Source organism: Rhinolophus ferrumequinum, chromosome 4, assembly GCF_004115265.2.
Source record: "Rhinolophus ferrumequinum isolate MPI-CBG mRhiFer1 chromosome 4, mRhiFer1_v1.p, whole genome shotgun sequence".
Taxonomy (NCBI): Eukaryota; Metazoa; Chordata; class Mammalia; order Chiroptera; family Rhinolophidae; genus Rhinolophus; species Rhinolophus ferrumequinum.
In genome coordinates, this window is record NC_046287.1 from 97,339,961 (window position 1) to 97,360,895 (window position 20,935).

Consider the following 20,935-nt stretch of genomic DNA (forward strand, 5'->3'; position numbering starts at 1 on the left):
ATATAAGCACCTCATTCTGCGCATGCAGGAAAAAGTGACAAGTTGCTACTAAGTAAGGAATGGATAACTTTGTAGCTTCCCAAGAAGAACTTAGGCACAAAGTAAGCCCCAAAGGGAGATGATCTGCGCGTTCAGGCAGTCACGACCAGAAGCCCTGTGCCTGTGCTGGAAGCAAGAGGGAATGGGGTGGAAAGGATTCTGGAGACAGAAAGCAGGTACCCAGGCTGGGCAAGAAGGGGCTGAGAGCCGAACGGGATCTCAGTGAGATGTGTCTCCCAGGGGTCCCGACACCCCACTCCGTGCCTTTAAGATTCCCTACTCTTTTACAGCTCAAACTTTTCTATGGCCTCATCCCTTCTATAGGGTAACTCTTGGTCGGCAGTAAATAATACCGCTCTGAGAGTGAGGGGATGCGGAGCAGCGTAAGTACAGGGGAGAAAATAAAGTATTTCTGATGCTATTTACCCTGGTCTGTTTCTTTTAAAAATTGTTTTTGTTAACTACTGAGCAGCATTTATATTAATACAATAAATGTCAATAATAAGGACCAACAAAACAGTCCCCCATGTGCTCATGGCACAGTTTAAGGATTAGTCCTTTTTTTTTTTTTTTTTTTTAAGTATCTCTAGAAATGGATATTCTGGAGCCTCTTCCCTAACCCTATTTCAGTAGTTAACAATCTTAAACATTCCAAACAATAGGACAACCTCTTCCGTGGAGCTAACACAAGTGACATCCCAGGGCCTCCCACCTGTGCTCCTGCGTGGTGTACTTGAGCAGCTCGGCCAGCTGCAGGGGGTACTTGCAGATCTTCTGCACCGGCGTGAGGAGGAAGCCGTCCAGGGAGATGTCGATCATCTGCTGGAGCAGGCGGCAGGCCTCGAAGAAGTGCCGGTACCTGCTCTGCTTCATCAGGCGGGCCAGCTCCGCGCAGGCGCCGGGGTGGTTGTTACAGTACTCGGAGTAGATGGCGAAGCCCTCTTGCTGGCAAGGGGAAAGCACAGCTTCATCAGGCTCTGGGTGGCGTTAGGCCAAGACCAGGACAGGCGACAGCCAGCCCAGGTAAGGGGACATTCCTGGGCAGGATGGAGATGGTCCCAAGTCCGTCTGTGACGTTTCTCGTGCTGGGGCAAGAAGCCCGGATCTTCTCTTAGGGAGGGGGCACTCCGCGGGGGAGTTACGGTCATGGGGTGGAGGGAGGGGCTGCCTTAGGACTCAGTCCTGTGCCCCTTCCAGAGCCTGGAAGGGCGAGTCACGGGTGCCGGGGGCTTCCCACGGAAGCGGAGCCCTCTGCGGTCACCCTCCGCAGCCGACCCTCCACCCCTCAGATCTAAGACAGGAAGGGCCTGTTCTTACGCCCAGCTCGCGCCCTCCTCGCCCTCTTTACTTCCCCGATAAACTCCCTGACCATGACCAGGAGGTGAGGATTCAAAGGCCCCGCCTCCTCACCACAAATCTCCTTAAAGTCCCACCACCTGGCTTCCGCACACGCACCACCTTCCAACCTCCAAAGGCGAACCCTTCATGCACCTCCTTCCTCCTTGGGTCTCACTTCCAGGGGGCTGCAACCCTGCCAGGTCCGTCTGCAGCGCCTTCCTTTCTCCGGACTCCATCCCTAGCGTGCAGCACCCCCAAACCCCCTCCCTCCTCCACACTCCCAGAGGCAGGCTTTCTGGGCCAGGTTCTCAGACCCCCCCACACACTCCCACCCCGCGTCTTCTCCCTGCAGCCACCACTGCCACTGGCACAAATATCCACCTGCCCAGAGCTGCGTTCCCTTCTGGCACCTGCTTCAAATGGACGTGCTCAAACTCAGTACCATTTCCCTAGAAAGCAGGTTTTCCTAACCCACTTGTTAATTCTGTCAGACTCAGAACCCTACAAGCGGTTCTGACTGCTGCTTTCCTTTGCTCCCTGCGACCAGTCTTGTCAGTTTCTCCTCAAAATACCCATCTCCACAAATCTGTCTTTCCGTGTCTCCACTGACATCACCCTAGCCCAGGCCTACCTCTCCTCCCTCCCCAGAAGCGGCAGCTCCTCTGTTCCTAAGCTAAACTCCCCCGTTCTCCAGGCTCCATCCACCTTCCTGAGGCTTTGTCCCCACCAGGCCCTGTCCCCTCTGTGGCGTGACCTTTGCTGACCTCTGGAGCTTCTCTCTTAAATTCTGTGAACCTTCTGCTCTGGTCAAACAGGTCTTTCACAAAGTCCCAATAGGCCCAGTGCACTCCTGGGGCCGATCTCCTCGCGTGCATTACCCCCAAAGCATCATTGTCAGCTCTTTAGAAGCGACCACCCTGGGGGTCTGCTCCACTCTCCTGCCTCTCTGAAGCTGTTGGCCCAGCACCCGGCCAGTGCTGCCCTGGGAGGTGGTGCTGGTCGTCGTTGCTCTTATTGTTACTATTATTACGATGCCCTGGACATTTTGGCTGGGAATAAATGCTTCTTCCTCTGAAATCTTTTAGTATTAAACAGTGACAATCAATCATCAGATAAATGATAGGCTCCTGCCATCATCACAAGACTGTTCTGAGGCAGTGACAATGGCCACAGGCATGAGCCGCAGAGCCACACGCCCCAGTCTGAATTCCCATCTGCTACTTCCTAATGTGTGACCTTCGGTCGGTTAGTCTCCAGACAATAATCATACTACCTCACAGCAGTATACTGTGTTTCCCCGAAAATAAGACCTACCCCGAAAATAAGCCCCAGTTAAGATCATCAGCCAGACGGACACATTTAGTATACATTATGACGATGTTGCAGAAGAAGATGACATGAGTGTATTTGAATAAATGTAATTTGTTGTACATGAAAAAATAAGACATCCCCTGAAAATACGTCCTAATGCGTCTTTTGGAGCAAAAATTAATATAAGACCCGGTCTTATTTTCGGGGAAATACGGTATAAGACCCAGTCTTATTTTGGGGGAAACACGGTAGGTGCTAATACAAGAAGACTCTGAAAACAGTGCTTGACATATCATAGAACCTTAAAAGCTATTATCAGAAATTACTCCAAATTGCTTAAAGGTGACAAGATTTTGAAAAAAATGGACTTAGGGTATTTAGCTAAAGATTAACCACATAAACCGATCAACTTAATTTACAAGTGACATCTCCATTCTACAGGAAATTAATCTAGCAACCAAAAAAGAAACAAAAAGGACTACTATTAGTGAAGAAAGATTTCAAAATTATTTAACCGGATGTTATTAATAAAGAAGTAGCGGGTGGCCGTACATGTTGAAGAAAGCAGGATCCTATTTCACTTAAGTGAGGCTCCTCTTTGTTGTACTGTTTCTCCAGGTCTTTCAGGAACTTTCTTTGGAATTTGTAAATATCTTCAATGTTTCCAAAAATGGTGGCTAGTTGTGCGACAGTGAACATCCCTGTGTGCTTGCGACACTGTCGAATGTAGCCCTGCAAAAGGGAAAAGCAAGCTTGTAAAAATTAATTTGGAAACTCACAGAAATTATTTACTTGAATAACACAGTATTTGGGGCCCAAAGCTAATGTCTTGGAGTGGATTTTAATTAGAGAAAATTATTTTAACCCCTATGGGTCTCTGATTGGACAGTCATTACTTCCATGACTACAATGTGCCATAAATATGTTAAAATCAAAAGGAAAGAGAAAAGATATTTATCATTCAAGAAACTGGATCAAGTTTCCAGATTACACTCATGAAACAAGTCACTCGGTTTCATATACTAGAGCTCAAAAATTGGTACTGCCACACTTTTTCCAAACTCTTCAGATAACCATTCTCCTGTCCCTAATTCCATTTCCTAGCCGAGAAGACTTGTCAAACACAGAATGCCATCATGTGCTAAACAGCTTATGCAGCTCTGCTCACTGTCACGGCCAACAGTATCTTACGCAGGGAGTCCACCATCGCCTACTCTCTACATATAGCATAAATCTGCACACCTTTAACCCGAGGCCTGCACTAGTTAGCGATGATCAATTACACACCCCGTTTATACTATGGCTTGGGTGGGAGGTAGTGGAGTAGGAAGGAAAGGCCATACATATAGGAAATAATTATCCCCAAATTGGCATCATATAGTTACAGACTAAGCTGACTATATGGCAAAATCCTTACCACTATTTGGTATGAATTTGAACAGAAAGACAATGCAAAGGTTCAGAGTACAGGCTCCGGGGCAGACGGCCTGGATTAAATCCCAACCCCACCACTTAACCTCTCTGTGCCCCCGTTTCCTCATCTGTAATACGGGGCTAAGAGGACCTGCCCAGTAAGAGTGTTGTGAGTATAACATGAGTTAATCCAGGTAAAGGGGTGGCACATAATCAACGCTCAACAATTATTAGCATTGCTTTCATTTTCCTAAAATGCCACTTGAAAGACAGTCTCTTCACCATATATTTATACAGAACAAGATAGTTGGTACAAATACACTAAACATTGGCATATCTGTATCTGGCCAGTTAACCCATTACGAAATGGGCAGCTGTATCACTTCAGCTTGTCTTGGATGCTGATTTGAGAGCAGAGATCAGCCACTCACAGCCAAGACAGCTGGAATGATCACACGTGGCAAACGGCGGCTTAGGCTAGGGCTTCCACAACACCCATAAAAATGAAAAACATCACGGGAGAAATCAAATGTATTGAAGAGTAGAATTACCACGACACTGTGCAATACAGCCTTGGATATCACTAGATAAAACCAGTTTTTTTTCATTGCGTCTGAATAACTCAGAATCTCATCTGTGACTCAGTGACTAGAGGCAGTGGGGTTGTAGATACTGTCAAACCTTTGATTCTTTGGAAAGTCAAGTGGGTTTCACTTAAAGGCTGTGGCCTTCTCTGACAGCCATTCACTCTGAATAATCTCAGAGTTAAGTCCTGAAAGAGACAGTGTCATGGAGCCTCGAAAAGAGGACCGCATGCAACAGCAGGTCAGGTCGTCGCTTACGCCGACCGCGGCAGACGAGTGTGTAACGAGCGAGCAGTGTGCACAGGGGCAGTGTGCAGGAGGCGGTGAGAAGCGAGGGCTCTGGGAAAACATGGCACCAGGAGGGTCAGACTGGGCACAGAAGAAAGTCACACGGCCTAGGGCGCAGGCAGGGGACAGCCGCCTCACCTCGCAGATGTCCTTGAGGTGCTTGATGTACACACGCTCGGTGTCCATGATCTCCTGGACGACGTTGGTCCTCATCTGCCGCTTGCTCTCACAGTGTTTGTGGCGGTTGCTGCCAGCGTCCGCCTCCTGCCCCTCGCCCTGGGTGCTGCTGGAATTCTCCGACAGCTCCTCCTGATTGACTCGCAACTGCGGCCCACACAGAGGGGACAGGTGACCGGGGGAAGGCAGCCCCGGGGCCAGGCAGGCCTCCCTGGCTTCCACTTGTCCCCATCCAGAGCCACGCCGTGCCGGCGGCTCAAAACCCAGCAGGAGTGCCAAACCACCAGTTTACCTCGGTTACAAGTTTTCCTTCGACCCAGCTGAATTTCTACAAGGTTTGCTTAAAACGATTACAAAAAACTGACTCTACAAAGAGCGAGTCTGACCAGAAACAATTCCCCCACCTCCCCAGAAATAGCTGTGGAAAGTGGCAAGCGCCATACACTTACTCTGACAAAGCTTGCGGGGAACCAGGCTTCCTTATCCTCGTTCCGGCCCCACCACCAGTCCTTGTTAGAGGCTTCCAGAACCTGGATGACGTCTCCTGCCTTGAAGCCCAGTTCCTGGTCATCCATGGTCACGTGGTCCCACAGGGCTTCTGCACAGACCACGCTGCCATCGCTGATCAGCTGAAAGGGAGACACACGTGCTTAGTGCAAAAGCCACTCGGACACGACGCGGGGGACGCTGTGGGCTTTCTCGGGGGCACAGGAGCATCTTCTGGTTCTCACTTGTGTACTCCAGCGGCTCTGGGTCAATACTTACTGTGTGATTGTTACACAACATGAACAGAGAAGCACATGTTAGGGAACAGAACATCCGGTGAGCCTCTCTCACATGCTCGTAAGGGAAATCCCAAATTCTACTTTTTGAAAAAAAATGTATCCATAGCTCGCTTATCTGACCAGCAGTTATTTAGCCAATTTGAATAGATGGACTATCACCTCCAAATGGTTTCCGAGCAGCCGAGCGAGACGTCGCCGAGCCACGCCCCCAAAGCACGCACAGACCCTCACGGCCTCACCCAGAACTTACTAGTCACACTTCATTCACGATTTGAACAAATTTTGTGTCTAACTCTATAGGTTATTGCAATTAAAGAGGGTACAGTGTGATCTCCAGACAGTGGACAGTTAATAATAAAAGTATAGACATAGCTCATCTGGGAGCCACCGAAGGGGCAGGCGAGGCCACCCATCGGCTCAGCTCGCGGGGACACCATCGTACTCTCGAGCAACAACCGGTGCTACAGATGGGGATGCTAACTCACTGAGGAGTGACACGTCACAGGTTCTGTTCAAGAACTGCAAGAGTTAGCAGTGCCGTCTAGAAAGATTTCTGGAAAAAGGGCTGAAGAAACAGAGTGGTGGAAAGAACTCCGGCTTCGTCATGAGAAATGGGGGTAAGGCGAGCTCTGCCATTTGCTAGCAAGTGATTTAGCCGCTTAGTTTCAGTGTTTATTAAAATATGGATAACAATCGTAACATTTACCTCTTCGATCAACTGTGAGATTTACGTGAGATGATAATGCAAGGGAGAGCATTTTGGAAACGGAATATGTTACCCCCATGATAATGACTGCTGCTCTTATTCCTAAAAGGGATGAACTGAACCACATCAATTGTCCTTGGAAAATGCCAGAAACTCACAGTGTTTTTCTAGTCAAAGTTCTAGGTTTTAGAATGTGTTTAAGAAATAATCAGACAGCAAAGTCTGAAGGCATTCTGGGCCCTGAAAATCGGGTATCCACCCCGGTCACTGCTGTGTGGCATCCCGGTACCTCGTTGATGGCCAGCTGTTCTCCGCCGGGCTGCAGGTATCTGGGGTTGGCCTGACAGAGGTCTTCATAGCTGTAATCCTCCTCGCTGCCGTTGTCATCCACTAAGGCAGAGGACTCAGGACCACCATCTGAAGAAACTTAGAAAAAAAAAAAAAGTGATGACATGGTTTAAAAGACACAGCTAACAAAAAATTGTAAATGATAAAATAAATGACGGTGCAGAGCACACCCCACCCCCACCACCAAGGGAAAAGAATCATGTTTATCTTACCCAGAAGAAGTCATTAGAAAATGTCTACTGATCTATATTAATCCAAATGTAGCAGTTCATGCTCAAAAGAGCTGGGGTTAAATGTTGCATTAAGTATTTCAGAGAGTGTTGCCAATATGAACCCACAATGGTATTTTGTGAGTTAGGATACTGAGTGAACCACGTGCGATTTAGCTAGAAATTTGTGCTCCCAAGTGGATATCAAAAATAGAAATATACATGTTTCTAGGCAACGTGTTGATAAAGCTTGAGCAGGAAAAGAAAATGAAAAATATAATCATTTTTTTAAACAAGTTCCGCTTCCACCTTCTACTTGCAAATCAGTAGTACCACTAATTTTAACAGGTCCCAGCAGCATCATTAAGTGAAAACCTGTGGTCGTATTTTACTCGTTTTCCCCATGTGGAAGGGCTGGAACTCACAATATTGGAACTGGGAATTACACAGCACCTTTACCAAAAAGACAGATCGTTTAAAGACAAGTATAGCACTTTGGATTGACTGCCTCGGTGTTCAGATTTTCTTTCTTGGGACAGCGGGCTACTGTCACCAACACTAATCTGTCATTGAGCGCAGGGAATTTAAAGAGAAACAGAACATCCCTTGTGAAGAGGACAGGCAAAGGCTTCGTCGGATGAAATGTGGCTGGATTTGGATCTCGTGGGACGTGGACAGTGTACATCTACTCAAAGATGAGGCCGGAAACGTAAGGTGGGAACATACTGTAGGGGCTTCAGGGGCTAGCGCTGGCCATGGGGTTGCTCTCTTAGGATTGGGTAAGGGAGCAATGGGTTTTGAATAGGTCCTCTGGCGCTGTAGAAGGAGAACAAGGTTTAGAGTCCCAGAAGCCTGGTTTGAATTCTGGCCCTGCCCTTCTGAAGGCATGAGACCCTAAGCAAGAAACGTGAGCTCTGAGCGAATGCGTTTTCCTTCTTTTTGGAGAATTAAGTGAGAGAATGTATGTCGAGCGCCTCGCACCCTTGATTCCTGGTTGGGACCAATTGAAGAGTCACTGTCGCGATGGCCGTGAGGACGGTGGGAGCTGGGCAGGTGGGGTGGAGGCTGGAACCGGGGAAGTCAGCTGGGAGAAGGGGCAGGTTAGTCCGAGTGGGTGGCCCAGAGACGCTGCACCAGAGAAATGGCCCTGGGAAACGAAATTCAGAATGGTGTGCAGGCTGAGCGATGTCTGGAGCAACAAAGATGGTAAGTCAACGAGGATTTGAAAAACCTCAAGTTACTGGGAGAATTCACGAGAAAGGACGTCAGAAGCCAGTGTGGTGGGAAGAAGGGTGGAGGTGGGTTTGGACTGCAGTGGGAGCGTGCTGTCTGCCGTGCTTTTCTCCCAAACCTATGACTCTGAATTTCTAGTCATGACTCTTAGGGGATGGGTCTACTTTCTAAACAGAATTTTTTTTTTTTGGACGGTTTCTATTCTTTGTTTTGCACGAAGTCTTCAAAATCTGATGGGCATTTTACCCGTCCCGTCTGGACAAGCCCCACTTTGCAGCTCGCCCTCACCCGTGCCCTGAGCTCCGCATCACAGGCCCTCACAGCTTTCCTCCTTCCCCATCACTTCAGACATGCTGTCGTTGTGAATAAGTGTTTAAAAGCAACACAGTTTGTGCAAAGCCTAAAACAGTAAAAACTGTTGAAAAAGATTTGCAACAATGGAGAGTCCTACATACTGTGAAACTAAGCTCTGTGATTGTAGTTCATGCATCGAATTCTTAAGTTTTCCTTGCCGAACAGACAGGACCATGCTCACGGACCATGCTGTGCGAGACACGGAGCACACAAGGTATAATGGGCGGGCACAAGGCAGTATGTATTCCACAGCTGTGCCCACTCCTCCCTGGGTGCCTGTCCTCCGAGCCCAAGCTCTGGACAGACCTCTCAGCGATGCCGAACAAGCCAGGTCTCTGCAGGGGCCCATGCTTTCCATGAGCTTTCCCGTGGCCAAGGGTGCCCCTCTGTGCTTGGGAAAGCCCCACACCCCAGCTACGGTCCCCTCCTCTTCAGGGCTGCTACCGTCCTTCCTTGAGGCTTCCTTCTGTGGCAGCACTTGCACGGTGAAGCATAACGCACCAGTTGCATAGCTGTGTCCCTGTTAGGCTAACAGGTGTTCTGCCCACACCTCGGGCGTCTGGACAGGCAGTGAACTTGGGACGTGCTGATGACGAAGCAGCTGAATTGACGCTTTTGGAGGACAGGCGTGTCCCGGCCTCTGCCTGGCACCCTCTCGCACCTCACTGCCCCCTCCCTGTTCCCACGTCCGTCTCAGTCAGGAAAGACCAGGGCCTGTGTCTGAGAGCTAAAGGTGAAAGTGAGCTGCCTCAGGGAAGAAGGGTCTGCGGAGGAGGCATGTTCCTGAACCTGACCACAAAGTCAGAGAGCAGGTGAAAGCTCTCCAGACCCTTGGCACTGCCTTCTAGGCTCCCAGCTTGTTTACTGACTCACTGAGAGAGGCAGCACCTGGCCCACAGCACTGCAGGCCATCCCAGGTGAGGGCAGGTGGGCAGCAGAGAGCCAGCTGTGTGTGTGTGCACACGTCTGCCCCTGGTGGAGGTGATGCCACATATCAGGACCCCCTTTCTCAAGGGGCTTCCCTCAGGAGTGCAAATCTTGTGGAGCTCCTAATGCCCAATGCTGGGGAGGTGGGGGGTTGGGAAGGGGTCTTGAGAACATTAGGCTGCCCTATCTGAGAAGGGTGCGTGAGCCTAGATAACGCATGGTAACTTCCGCCTCCTCTGCTGTGGGCAGAGTGCTCGCAGGCAGAGAACACGAGGTCGCCTGGTCTAGTGCGTGTTCTGGTGTGTGTGTGGTTGGGTGGGAGTGGGGAGAAGGTCTTGAGGAAGGAAATATAAAAATGTTTGAACATGCACGAGTCTGTCTTAGACTACAAAGAAGATAACACGAGAGCTGAAAATCTCTACCCGGAATCCTCAGAGCAGCTGTCCAGACTGTCACCCCACAACTATGCTGGTTGATGGCTGAAATGTTCTCATGCTCCTGGGCTTTCAGGGGGCCCAAAGTGGCAGCAGTCTTCCAATTTCAGCAGGCACTGGTCTGCACAGCCCAGGAGCAACGGCATTGCTCCTTGGCACATGTCAGATGTGGTTGGGCCAAAAGAATTGTGAATCTCAGAAAAATAAAGGTGTCTGGGCCTCCGACCCCAAGCAAAGCCCTGAAAATGACACTTTTCCCCTCAAATACCCAAAGAACAACATTTTCCTAAGTTAGAATTCCTTACTATCGGACTGGCTGATAATCAGTAAAGGAAAAAAAAAATCCAGTAGTGATAACGTACAAATCCACAATTCTCAAGTCAAATGGAAAAAAAGATTCCATTGAAAAAATGCTAAACCTTTACAGGAAATACTGGAATAAAGTTCTTTGCAAATAAGATAAGACTTCAAAGAGTGAAAGGTCTCTGAGTTGCTCTCATAAATAAACACTTAGAGAAATGGCTCTGGCTCAGGTGGGCCCTGATAAAGATTTCAGCAGTGAATGTTTCAACATCATGGATTGGTATTTACTGAGCACGCAGAAACAACGTGGTTCTAGAGGCTTCGGTCAGCTGGGCAGGGCAGGAGGCCTGGGGTGGGAGAGAGGCAATGTGTACATGGGGAAGGCGAGGGAATTAGGAGTGAAAATACCCAGGCAAATGTCCTAGCTTTACGACCATTCTGGCCGAATGACCTTGGAGTTAAGTCACTTGTTCTCTTCCAACCTCAGTTTTCCCATCGGTAAAATGGAAGTTTACATGTTTTTATCTATTCAGAGGTCATTCTTTTCCTTCCACTTTTCACATCCCATGTCCAAGTCATCAGCAAATCCTGACTCGCCCTCCAGAATGTGTCCAGAATCTGGCCACTTCTCACTGCTCTCCCACTGCTCAAAGCTCGGTCCCTTGGAGTTGGGTCGCTCTAGCAGCATCTTACTGACCTCTCTGCAGCTGCCCCGTCCCCTTCCTACAACTCTCATCAAAGCAGCCACAGTGACCTTGCTAGACCATTCAGAAGTGGGATCATTTACTCCAAACTATGCACAGGGGAGAAAGTCCAGGTCCTTGAACTGTCCCCCACCCCCCAGACACTGCGTCTCCCAGCCATGTCATTCAGTTCTGGCGGCGGTGGCTGCCGACCCACACAGCACGCACCCCTCCCTCAGGGCCTGCCAGTCCTGTGCCTGACACTGGCCCCCTGACATTTCCCATTTAAAACTGAGACTCTCACCTCCGTCCAGTCTTCTCTCCTGGTTTATTTTTCTCTATAGCATTTAGGGAGAAATGTGTTTGGTATCTGCTTCCCCTGGCGAAAATGGAAGCTGCATGACAGTGATTTTTGTCTGCTTTGTTCTTCATTGTACTCCTAGTACCTAGACTACTGCCCGGCACACGCAGGTGCTCAGTAAGTTTTTACTGGATGGATGGATGGGTGAGTGGAAACACAGTATGTGGACAAAGAGCAGAGCTTTGAGGTCAGACTGACCCAGCTGTAAATACTTGTGCTGCACAAATTCTTTAAAAAGTTTTTTTTCAGTGTTGAGTCCTTTGTCAAGTTCCTTTCTCAGGTTTTCCCCTTGTTGTATGTGAATAATAATAGCCATCTCACAGGGTTATTTCTAAATTCTGAGCAAGTAATTGTGATTAGTTTGCTGTGAGCCTCAAATGAAATGATGCTATATGAAAGTACTCTGAATTGAAAAACTTAAAGGCAGTGCAAGACTATTTTATCAGCCACTGTTTTAAGCCTCTTTGCGTGGCTCAGCTCATAGAAACCTCATGTCACTGCAACGTAGAGGGTACTATTAGTTTTCCCAATTTACAGATGAGTAGACTGAAGCCCCAACACCACCCAGCTGGGTGCAGTGGGGCCTCAAGCCCCTGCGTCTAACTCCTGCCCACGGGGCGTGACCGCCTCTTCCAATACAGCACTGCCATTGTTATCAGTGAGAAGACAAATGCTACTGGACAAACATTAAAAAGAACTTAGTACCCCACATCTAGTACCTCTAGATCACTTTGGATAGTGACCGTATTCACGGGTCCTCTGCTCCTTTTGCTAACCTCTTCCTCCAACTGCTGATCCCTGTCCCCAACTGGGTCTGCAATGATCTGGTTAAGTTTTGTCGTATCTTTTGCCCTTGGTGACCTTAACTACCTCCGTGATTTTACAGTCCCTTCTCCGCTGATACCGGTGGGCCTGCCCTGTGATTTAGATGCATTTTGCGGAGCTGGATTACTCAGTGTCTGGCGTTTAGCTGGGAGGGGTTTTAGTGCTCCCTGTGGCTGCTGTGTGTGCGCTTAGCACACACCTCTATCATTCCCCACACTCACTGTCTTCACAGGCATGTCCCTTGAGACCGGAACCTCCCCAGGGAAGGGCCCGTCTTTCTAGTTTTGTATCTCCAGCACCAAGCATAGTATCTGTCATGCAGGGTGTCATGCGGGGTCTCTGGTCCCACTCCCCACATAAGAACGCAGGACATGGTGAGGCCAAAAAGGAACACCCACGGAGCCATAGGTAGGGGAGTCATACCACTATATTCTCGCTGGCGGCTGGGTTGGAGACACAGGAAGCAGGAGCCACACGAGCCGCAACCTGCTATTTGCTTCTCTGCCAACCAACCTCACTTGCCGACTGCAATCCCCGTGCTGACTGCAATCCGCAATCTGCGCTTGCTGGCGTAGCCATGGCAGTTCTATCAGTGGCTAATGGCTAACCGGTAACAGCTGACGGCCATCGACCACCGGAGCCAGCACCTTTCCACACGAGGCCGAGAGGTTGGAAACCGCTCTCTGGGGCTCTGTCCCCACAGTATCTGACATACAGAAGGCACTCAAGAAATCTTTTTCAACTGAACTGCAAATTGCTCATGGGGAAACTAAGGTGCCAGGAAGTTGAACTATTTGACGAGGCTATACCAGGGCTGGGTCCGAGGCAGGTCGCACACCCACGCCTCCCTGCCTCCCACTCAGGACTCATCCCCACCTCCAGCCAGCGCACGCTCCCAGCGTCCCTCCGTGCCTCCTGCCTGCACAGCCTCCCACCCCCACTCCCAATTACCCTATGTCACATCCAAGGTAAACGTCTTGAAACAGTGGCATCATCGTTTTCACAAGAAAAGACACAATAGTTATCTACTGCATCCTGAAAGAGTCTTCTTTAGTATTTCAAGGCCCTCTGTAATCTGACTCCACTCTATTTAACCCATCGTAACCCCCCTCTGGGCGCCACAGCCCACAGCCAGCCTCCCTGGGTAGAACCCCTCACTGTGGCCCAAACTGCAGGCCTGCGGGGCTATCGCGTTAACACAGAATCACTGACTTCAGTGGCTTCAAAATCTTCCACCATAGATTAAAGTTAAGAATGGCGACTTTTTATTTCAAGGAATTTTGCATGATGTAGAGCTACTACAAATTCTCAAAATGTGCTTCTGCAAAATTAGGGGACATGAATATATTTTCTTAATACAAGAGTAAATTTATTTCCTTCCCTTCCTTCCTTCCCATTGTGGTGAAAAACACAACATTAAGATTAACCATCATAACTATTTTTTAAGTTTACAGTCAGTAGTGTTATGTATATTCGTTGACATTATGCAACAGCTCTCCAGAACTTTTTCATCTGCAAAACTGAAACTTTGTGCCCATAAAACACACTAAATCTCCCTCATTCCTCCCCCATTCCCTGGCAAACACCTTTTTCCTTTCTGCCTCTTTAAGTTTGACTACTTTTGTTACTTCATGTGAGTGGAATCACATAGTATTGTTGTGTTTTTGTAACTGGCTTACTTCACTCAGCATAAAGTGTCCTCAAGGTTCATCCACGTTGGCACTTGTATCAGAATTCCCTTCTTTTTAAAGGTGGAATAATATTCTATTGTATGTATGTAGTATGTACCATGTTTTCCTTATCCATCCATCGGCTGGTGGACATTTGGGTTCCTTCCACCATGTGGCTATGTGGATAATGTTGCAATGCACGTGGGTGTGCACGTGTCTCTCTGAGATCCTGTTTTGAATTCTTCTGGATAAATGCTGGATCATATGGTAGTTACTTCAGATTCAGCCCCTGAATTCTCCCCTGGCCTCCAAATTTGTGTTCTTCCTGAATGAACTGACCAACATTCCAGGCTGCCGCTGCCATCGGAGACTTACCCCGTCCACATTTCCAGCCCTGGTCAGATGCAGCTTTACTACACACAGCTCCAGAGAACTGCCTATCCATACAAGATAGGCCAGTTTTGAAATCAGTAAGCAGCACTGTTGCCAATATAATTAGAGATGATATGTTTCGTCTCAATGCCAACAATTAACAGCTTCCACACTCCTGGGAAAAGTAACAGGCATTCTTCTGTCTGAACTCAGATTTTACATTTGTGCAGGGACGAAACCTGACAACTGACTATGAAGGTGAATTTTTATGGCAGGAAATATCAAGTATCACCAACAATGGAAAACTGTATAACATGTGCCAGAGGATAAGGACTTCTTATAAGGAGTGATACACACAGAAAACAGGGCCACAGCCCAGGTCCCGGTGGGAGTTTTTCTCAGGACATACAACAGGTCTCTTTCCTGTTTGGTTGATTTTTGCACATTCTAAGGGCTTTTGATCGGAGTGACAGAATTTCAAGAGCCTGTGGTTTGGGTCCCAGCTAGGCCAGGTGAGCACACAGTCCCTGACGTCTCTGAGCCCCTGCTTTCTCATTTGGAACAGAGAAATATGGCAGCTGTCTCACCTGTCTCAGGTGACAGGGGGGCTGACAAAGGAAGGTAAGAACTAGCACCCCGGCCTTCATCAGCAGGCACCGACGGGAGGGCTATTTTCATGAAGGGCCTCGGCTGCCACCAGCACTGATTACTCATTCCCTAACGAGCAATGCGCGTTTCCCAGCCCCCGCACCTCCTCTGTGGGGACTTCCCGTCCCTAAATCAGGAATGACTTCAGGGAAATTCCCACACTGAGCGTAATCTGTTCAAAACATGTCTTTTTGAAAACCTCTTGCCGATTGCTCAGACTGCCTCAAGTTTGAGATAAGCTGTTCTCCTTTCCCTCTTAAAACAGGAAATGGCAAACACAGACAGGGAGGCAGCCCGCAGGGCCGTGAGCAGCTGGGCTGTGGGGGCTGAAACCACGGGCCCGAATCGTGATGGCCCCGCCGTGGAGACGCATACAGAGGGAACAAACCGGTCACAGGGGGTTGGCCTTCAGTGTCAAACATGTGATACCACGTCCAGGGCCACCCCTCTTCATGGCTCCTGAACACCCAAGGCTGATGACATCCAATTACATGGGGCACCTTTAGAAAAATAAGGACTCCTGCCCCTCGCTGGACCATGGAGCCAGGTTCCAAAGCGGTGGGAGGCGGGGTGGGGATGATTGCTGAGAATGTATTTTCAAAAGCTCTCCAAGGATTCTGCCCGGCTCAGTGTGGGAACCATGGGAACTTAAGGCGAGACTTACCTGAAGCCCACACGAGCGAAGGCGTTCTAGGAAGTGTCGTTTTGTTGCCGGTCCCCTGCAGCAAGCCACAAGTTGGAGGGCAACGGATTCTGAGTTCATTGGCTGAAAACCTCAGCTTTAGCCACGTGTATACCACCGAGTGTTCTCAAGATTAACAAAACGGACAAAGTCCTTTGGTCCAAGCCGACCACTCCACCTGGAGCAACTTTCCCACCCAAGCAGCTGACCCAACTCCGACATTCTGCCAGGCAATTGAGCTGTCACTTCTCTTGGTGGGTTCCATGACTTTTCGGCTCTCCTCCCTGTTATTCTCTGGCCCTTTGTGGTCACAATTTCTGTTTTCAAGGTTCTAGAAGCATGTCAGGCTTCCCTCTTTAAAAATATTTGTCACAATTACATTGTGATATTTTGGCTGTTTAAACTACAGTATTCTCGTTAGCTGTGTGTGTCTTCACTCTTTATATCCAACGCCAGCTCCTACCCCAGCTATGACCTTCTCAGGGACAAGAACATACTTATCAGTCTGTGTTAGTGGCCGGAATTAAACAATTTAAAATGTTACTATCAGGAAAGTCACTATTATGCCTAATCTAGACTTTCAAACCACGTTCCATGTAGTATTTTTGAATCTTTTAAACATACTGACAATAATAAGATCAAAAAGAGTCCTAGAAATGGACTTGTTAACCCTCACTGATAACTTTTTAAAACATCAAAGGGTCTTTTGAACACAATTCTCTCCAGCATGTGGCTTTATAGCTGTGTCACTGTGGACTTCTACTGCCCAGAGCAGTGACAGGGGTAAGTTACATCCTGACTGAGCTGAATTTACACCAAACCTGAAAATGGGTTTTGTTTCTACAAATGGTTTCGTAAAATTTTATTTTAAAGTACCTGTGAATAATTTTTCCTCTTCTCAAGTTAAAGCCAAAACTTTCGTCATACGCGTATATACTCTATCAATAAAAAAGTAAGCGTTTGCCTGTAAAATGGGTATTCAGGGCCCAGGAAAAGTAGGAGGGTCTGGGCCACCAGCCCTGGGCAGCCAGTGCCCCAGGTCTCCCCTCCACTCTCTCGCGAGAGCCCCCGGCCAGCAGCTCAGCTCCCCCCAGTTCTGGAAGCTCCCCCATCCCGCCTCCAGTCCAGACCCCGCATGTAGGTTTGGGTTTCTTGGTGTCTTGTGTCGAGCCCTCAGGTTTTACCTTTGGCTTATCCCCTGGAGTCTGTTTTCTCCTTAGCAAGTCTGCTCCTCCTTGGGTTTCTGGTGCTGACCATGGCTCCCCCTGTGGACCTGTCCTGGGCCCCCCTCCTCACGGAGCTGCTCCCTGCTCTCCAGACTGGGTCTCAGGGCCCCTCCCAGCCCCTGACAGATGCCTGGCTGCACAAACCCTAAGCAAGAACCCATCTGGTTTCACGAATCCCCAGAATACACTGTTAGTGTGTACCAGGCACTGCTGCTAAGTGCTTAAGATAAATCATCTCATTCGAGCCTCATAAGCATCCTGGAATTATTACTGTCCGTTTATAGAGGAGGAAATTATGGCTCAAAGAGGTTAAATAACTGCTCCCAAGTGGTGGGGCTGGAATTCAAACAGAGGCCTGTCTGACTCCAAAGTGATCCTGCTACACCTGCCTCTGCCGTGGTCCTGGCCTCACCTGGCTACACTTACAGGACCTCGGCTGTGCCCACCTCCCAGGCCTACTCCCTGCAGGAGCTTCCTCCCAAGAGCCTCTGAGCTGTCATCCTTCAGGGCCCCACTGTCCCTCCCCTGTCCCCTCAGGGCTCCTAAGTAAAACAGAAACCACCATTTTGCAAGTTCTATGTTTTATGCTGGCATATCATTTAAAGTTGAGTAGCTTTTTCCGTGCTGACAGCGCTCTCGCAAAAACGGTGAACATTCCAAAAACCTGCGGGACTTTCTGTAAGAAGTGTGGCAAGCACCAACCCCAGAGTGACACAGTACAAGAAGGGCAAGGATTCTCTATATGCGCAGAGAAAGCAGCGTTATGACAGGAAGCAGAGTGGTTCTGGTGGGCAGACTAAGCCGATTCCCCCACAAAAAGGCTAAACCTGCAAAGAAAATTGTCCAGGGGCTTGAATGTGTTGAGCCCAACTGCAGACCTAAGAGAATGCCGGCTTTTAGGCAAGCATTTTGGGAGGGGATAAGAAGAGAAAGGGCCAAGCGATCCAGTTCTAAGCTTCATATTTTTATCATGAAGACAATAAAATCTTGAGGATAAAATAAAGTTGATTCAATACTGTATTTGCCGTCATTTCCATTTTTTAAATACATATAGGGGTACACTCAACTGGTGAATGCTCAGAGCAGGAAGAGAAGATTCCTGCAGAACGGGCCTTCCAAGTCACAGAGGCACTGAGCGAGCGCTCCTTTCTCACAGCCAGGCTCACTAAAGGAGCAGTCACCTGTGAGGGGAGGGCTGAGGCCCGGCCGACTGGGGCTGGGGAAGGGAGGAGGGTGCAGAGCCTTGCACAGCAGATTCTGACATGCTGTGTCTCTTTAGCTTCCAGATCATTCCATGCAGAGCGAGAGGCTGGGTCAGGCCTTCCCTGGGCCTGTGCATGAGTGTGGGAAGAAGGACCGGGAACCGTGCCCTGGGAATGGAGGAATGCTGGAGGGAGGAGCAGCGGGATGGTGGGGGCTACCATCCCTGCCCGCCTGATTGCCTCTGCTCTCCCACGCGCTGCCTTGGCTCGCAGCGCTTGGCTAGAATAAACACAGATACGCCCATCGGGCTCAGGATGAGCAGCGCAGCCCGCTCTCCTCCACGGACCCACCGTGCCCACAGGCACAGCCACTTTGCATGCAGGTCTATGTTCCCAAAGCAGAAATCAGTGGGCAACTTTGTTCCCTTTTTCTAACTTTTCGTTAGTGAAATGGAGTACATGCTGATCTTGTGTTTTTAATCTGCCAGATATAGAAGCCACAACCACATCCCTGTCTGCTCTCAGCCAGCACAGAAAACCAATCAAAACAAGGAAGAAGCACAAACTACAAACCGGGAGGCCCAGGGTGGCCCAGGGCTGCTGCCTTCAAGCCGTCAGCTACAATTCTGATTCATTTCAATGTGAGTTACTGGCTTCGAATAAGGCAAAAACAGAGAAGACTTTTTACAGCATTCTAATGTATCCAAGTGCAGCAGTCAGCTACAATTCTTTCAATGAAGTATTTTTTTTTGTCACTAATTTTTAAGAATACATGGTTTACAATTTACAACGTCCTAGTGGGAGAGTACGTTTCTTTCACATTTAAATAGGAACTAATCTAAGTGACAATATTCACAAAAATATTAAAAAGGAAAGGTGAGATAAGAAACCATGGAATAACTGAATACTGGGCAGTATCACTTTTGAAAACAGTATTTTTCAAAAATCAATTCATAGACCTTAAACCTTATATACCCCAAATTAGCAGGGAACGTTTATTTTTATATACCCCAACAAAAAACTCTTGTATAAAGGAATTTCATGTAATAGAAGCAAAAATCTGTACAATAAAATCCAGACCCATAATCTGTGAAGGATAATCCATTCTTGATTCTTATTATTTTCTACTTCCTACTAGCTGCTCTGCCATAAACAAAAGCAATTTCTTATCTTCACTCTGCCCACAATTAAAACTGCCCTCAGGACACCGGACTAGGACAGCTGAGCTTGCACACACGCATTTACATCTGACAAAAAGCAGCCAAGAGCAACTCTGGAAGTTAAGAGTCAAATCAGCAACACAATAATGCATTCTCTGCACACATACCCATGTGAAGGCTTTCCAGACTCCAAAATCTTGCTATTTCCCCTCTAGCTACCATCCTTCTGTGTGAAAACCAGCCACCTTCAGAGCAGCACTGGGGTATGACTGAGCATCCCGAGAATGGCACAGGCTCTCACTGCGGAAACTGCAGAAATCGCTTATTCACTGCTTTGAGGCTGTGGCACTGGCGGGAGCCTGCTGACAAACTGACAGCGCGCTCACAGCTCACAGCTCACCGCTCCAGACATCTCCCCGCTGGGGAGGAAATTCTAAACGAAGGCAAAACCTACACATGCCAAACACACACACACTCACAAGCTATCAGGTGCAGGCAAGAGCCCTCCGTGAAGGTGGGAGGAATGCGTTTGCTGCTTTTCATTACGATCCCAAAGCCTGAGTTAAACTTTCAGAGTGCTTTTAGAAAGGTATCTGGTTCCCGAGAGAAAAAGCAGAGAGGTTGCAAAGTTCAAAACTGGAGTTGGGATTTCACACTATGGTATGACAAAAATTTGAGTTATGATACTGCATTATGTTAACTATAAACTTATGAAATCGCTTTACAAGAGGGATTTTGTTTAAAAAATATATATGTAAGTATGTATACCTTCTACATGAAAGTGATAGGTATATCTTTTACTATGTAAAGTATACTCGTATATACTCTATAATGAAGAAAAAGATTTTTAAATAAGTTCTCTCTAGATGACATATGGGTTATTTATTTCCTCTCTTTTTTTTGGTATTTTCCAAGTTATCTCCAACGAGCAAGTCTTTTATGTTGTAAAACAACAATTGTGAACAAACTGCTTCCTTCAATTTCTCAAGTACAGGAAGCTGTTGCCTTTGTAACTTAAGAACAATGAGATAATATATGCAAAGCAGTGATCACATGGTTCACCCTCAAAAAAGGTTGATGAAAAAAATGATAGTGCCAGTTCAGTTAGCAAATGCATGCTTTCCGGGATGGGCTGTGGGGTGAGTTAGACCGCCTGGGTTCAAAATCCACTCAACCAGAAGTGCTTGAGGGAAAGTTTCCCAATTTCTACACAGCTCAGTTTCTGGTCTGTAGAATGATCAATGATCCTTATAGGGTTATTGAGAACATACTACAAAGTATTTAGGACAATATTGACATCTCATTAGGGATAACTAAATGTTGTCGAGCTGCTGCTACTCTGAAAAACCTGAGGTCCATACTAGTGTGCTAGTTCCCACAAAATTCAGCTCGAACTCAACAGGCAAAGCTGCATGACTACTCGATACCCACACTGACAATGTGTGACAGTGCAGGCTTTGCTTACCATTAAGTGGGAGGCTATTTCTATTGACTTGGTGCTAATCCTTCCAGCTAAAGGTTTTCTGGGGAACTCCGGGCTTCAGTAATCTACAACAAATGCACGCGCGCGCGCACACACACACACACACACACTCTACCACCACCACACTCATTCATACAACCACAAAAATCAGACTGGCTTCAAACCTTTCCTTTG

General features: G+C 48.0%; 1 protein-coding gene across 9 annotated transcripts in view; it reads right to left on the minus strand.

The window, feature by feature from the left end:
* SPATA13 (spermatogenesis associated 13) overlaps window positions 1-20,935 on the minus strand; it is a 317,429-nt gene that overhangs the window by 12,562 nt on the left and 283,932 nt on the right. For 6 of the 9 annotated variants that reach the window (XM_033103857.1, XM_033103853.1, XM_033103854.1 and 3 more), the window contains 5 exons: window positions 6,931-7,067; window positions 5,600-5,779; window positions 5,112-5,297; window positions 3,241-3,420; window positions 752-984 (listed from right to left, as the gene is read on the minus strand). In XM_033103857.1, the coding sequence (XP_032959748.1) occupies window positions 752-984; window positions 3,241-3,420; window positions 5,112-5,297; window positions 5,600-5,779; window positions 6,931-7,067 (916 nt within the window). Of the gene's footprint in view, window positions 1-751; window positions 985-3,240; window positions 3,421-5,111; window positions 5,298-5,599; window positions 5,780-6,930; window positions 7,068-15,672; window positions 15,762-19,445; window positions 19,651-20,935 lie in introns of those variants that run through there. The other 3 variants (XM_033103860.1, XM_033103862.1, XM_033103856.1) reach the window with 3 other exon arrangements.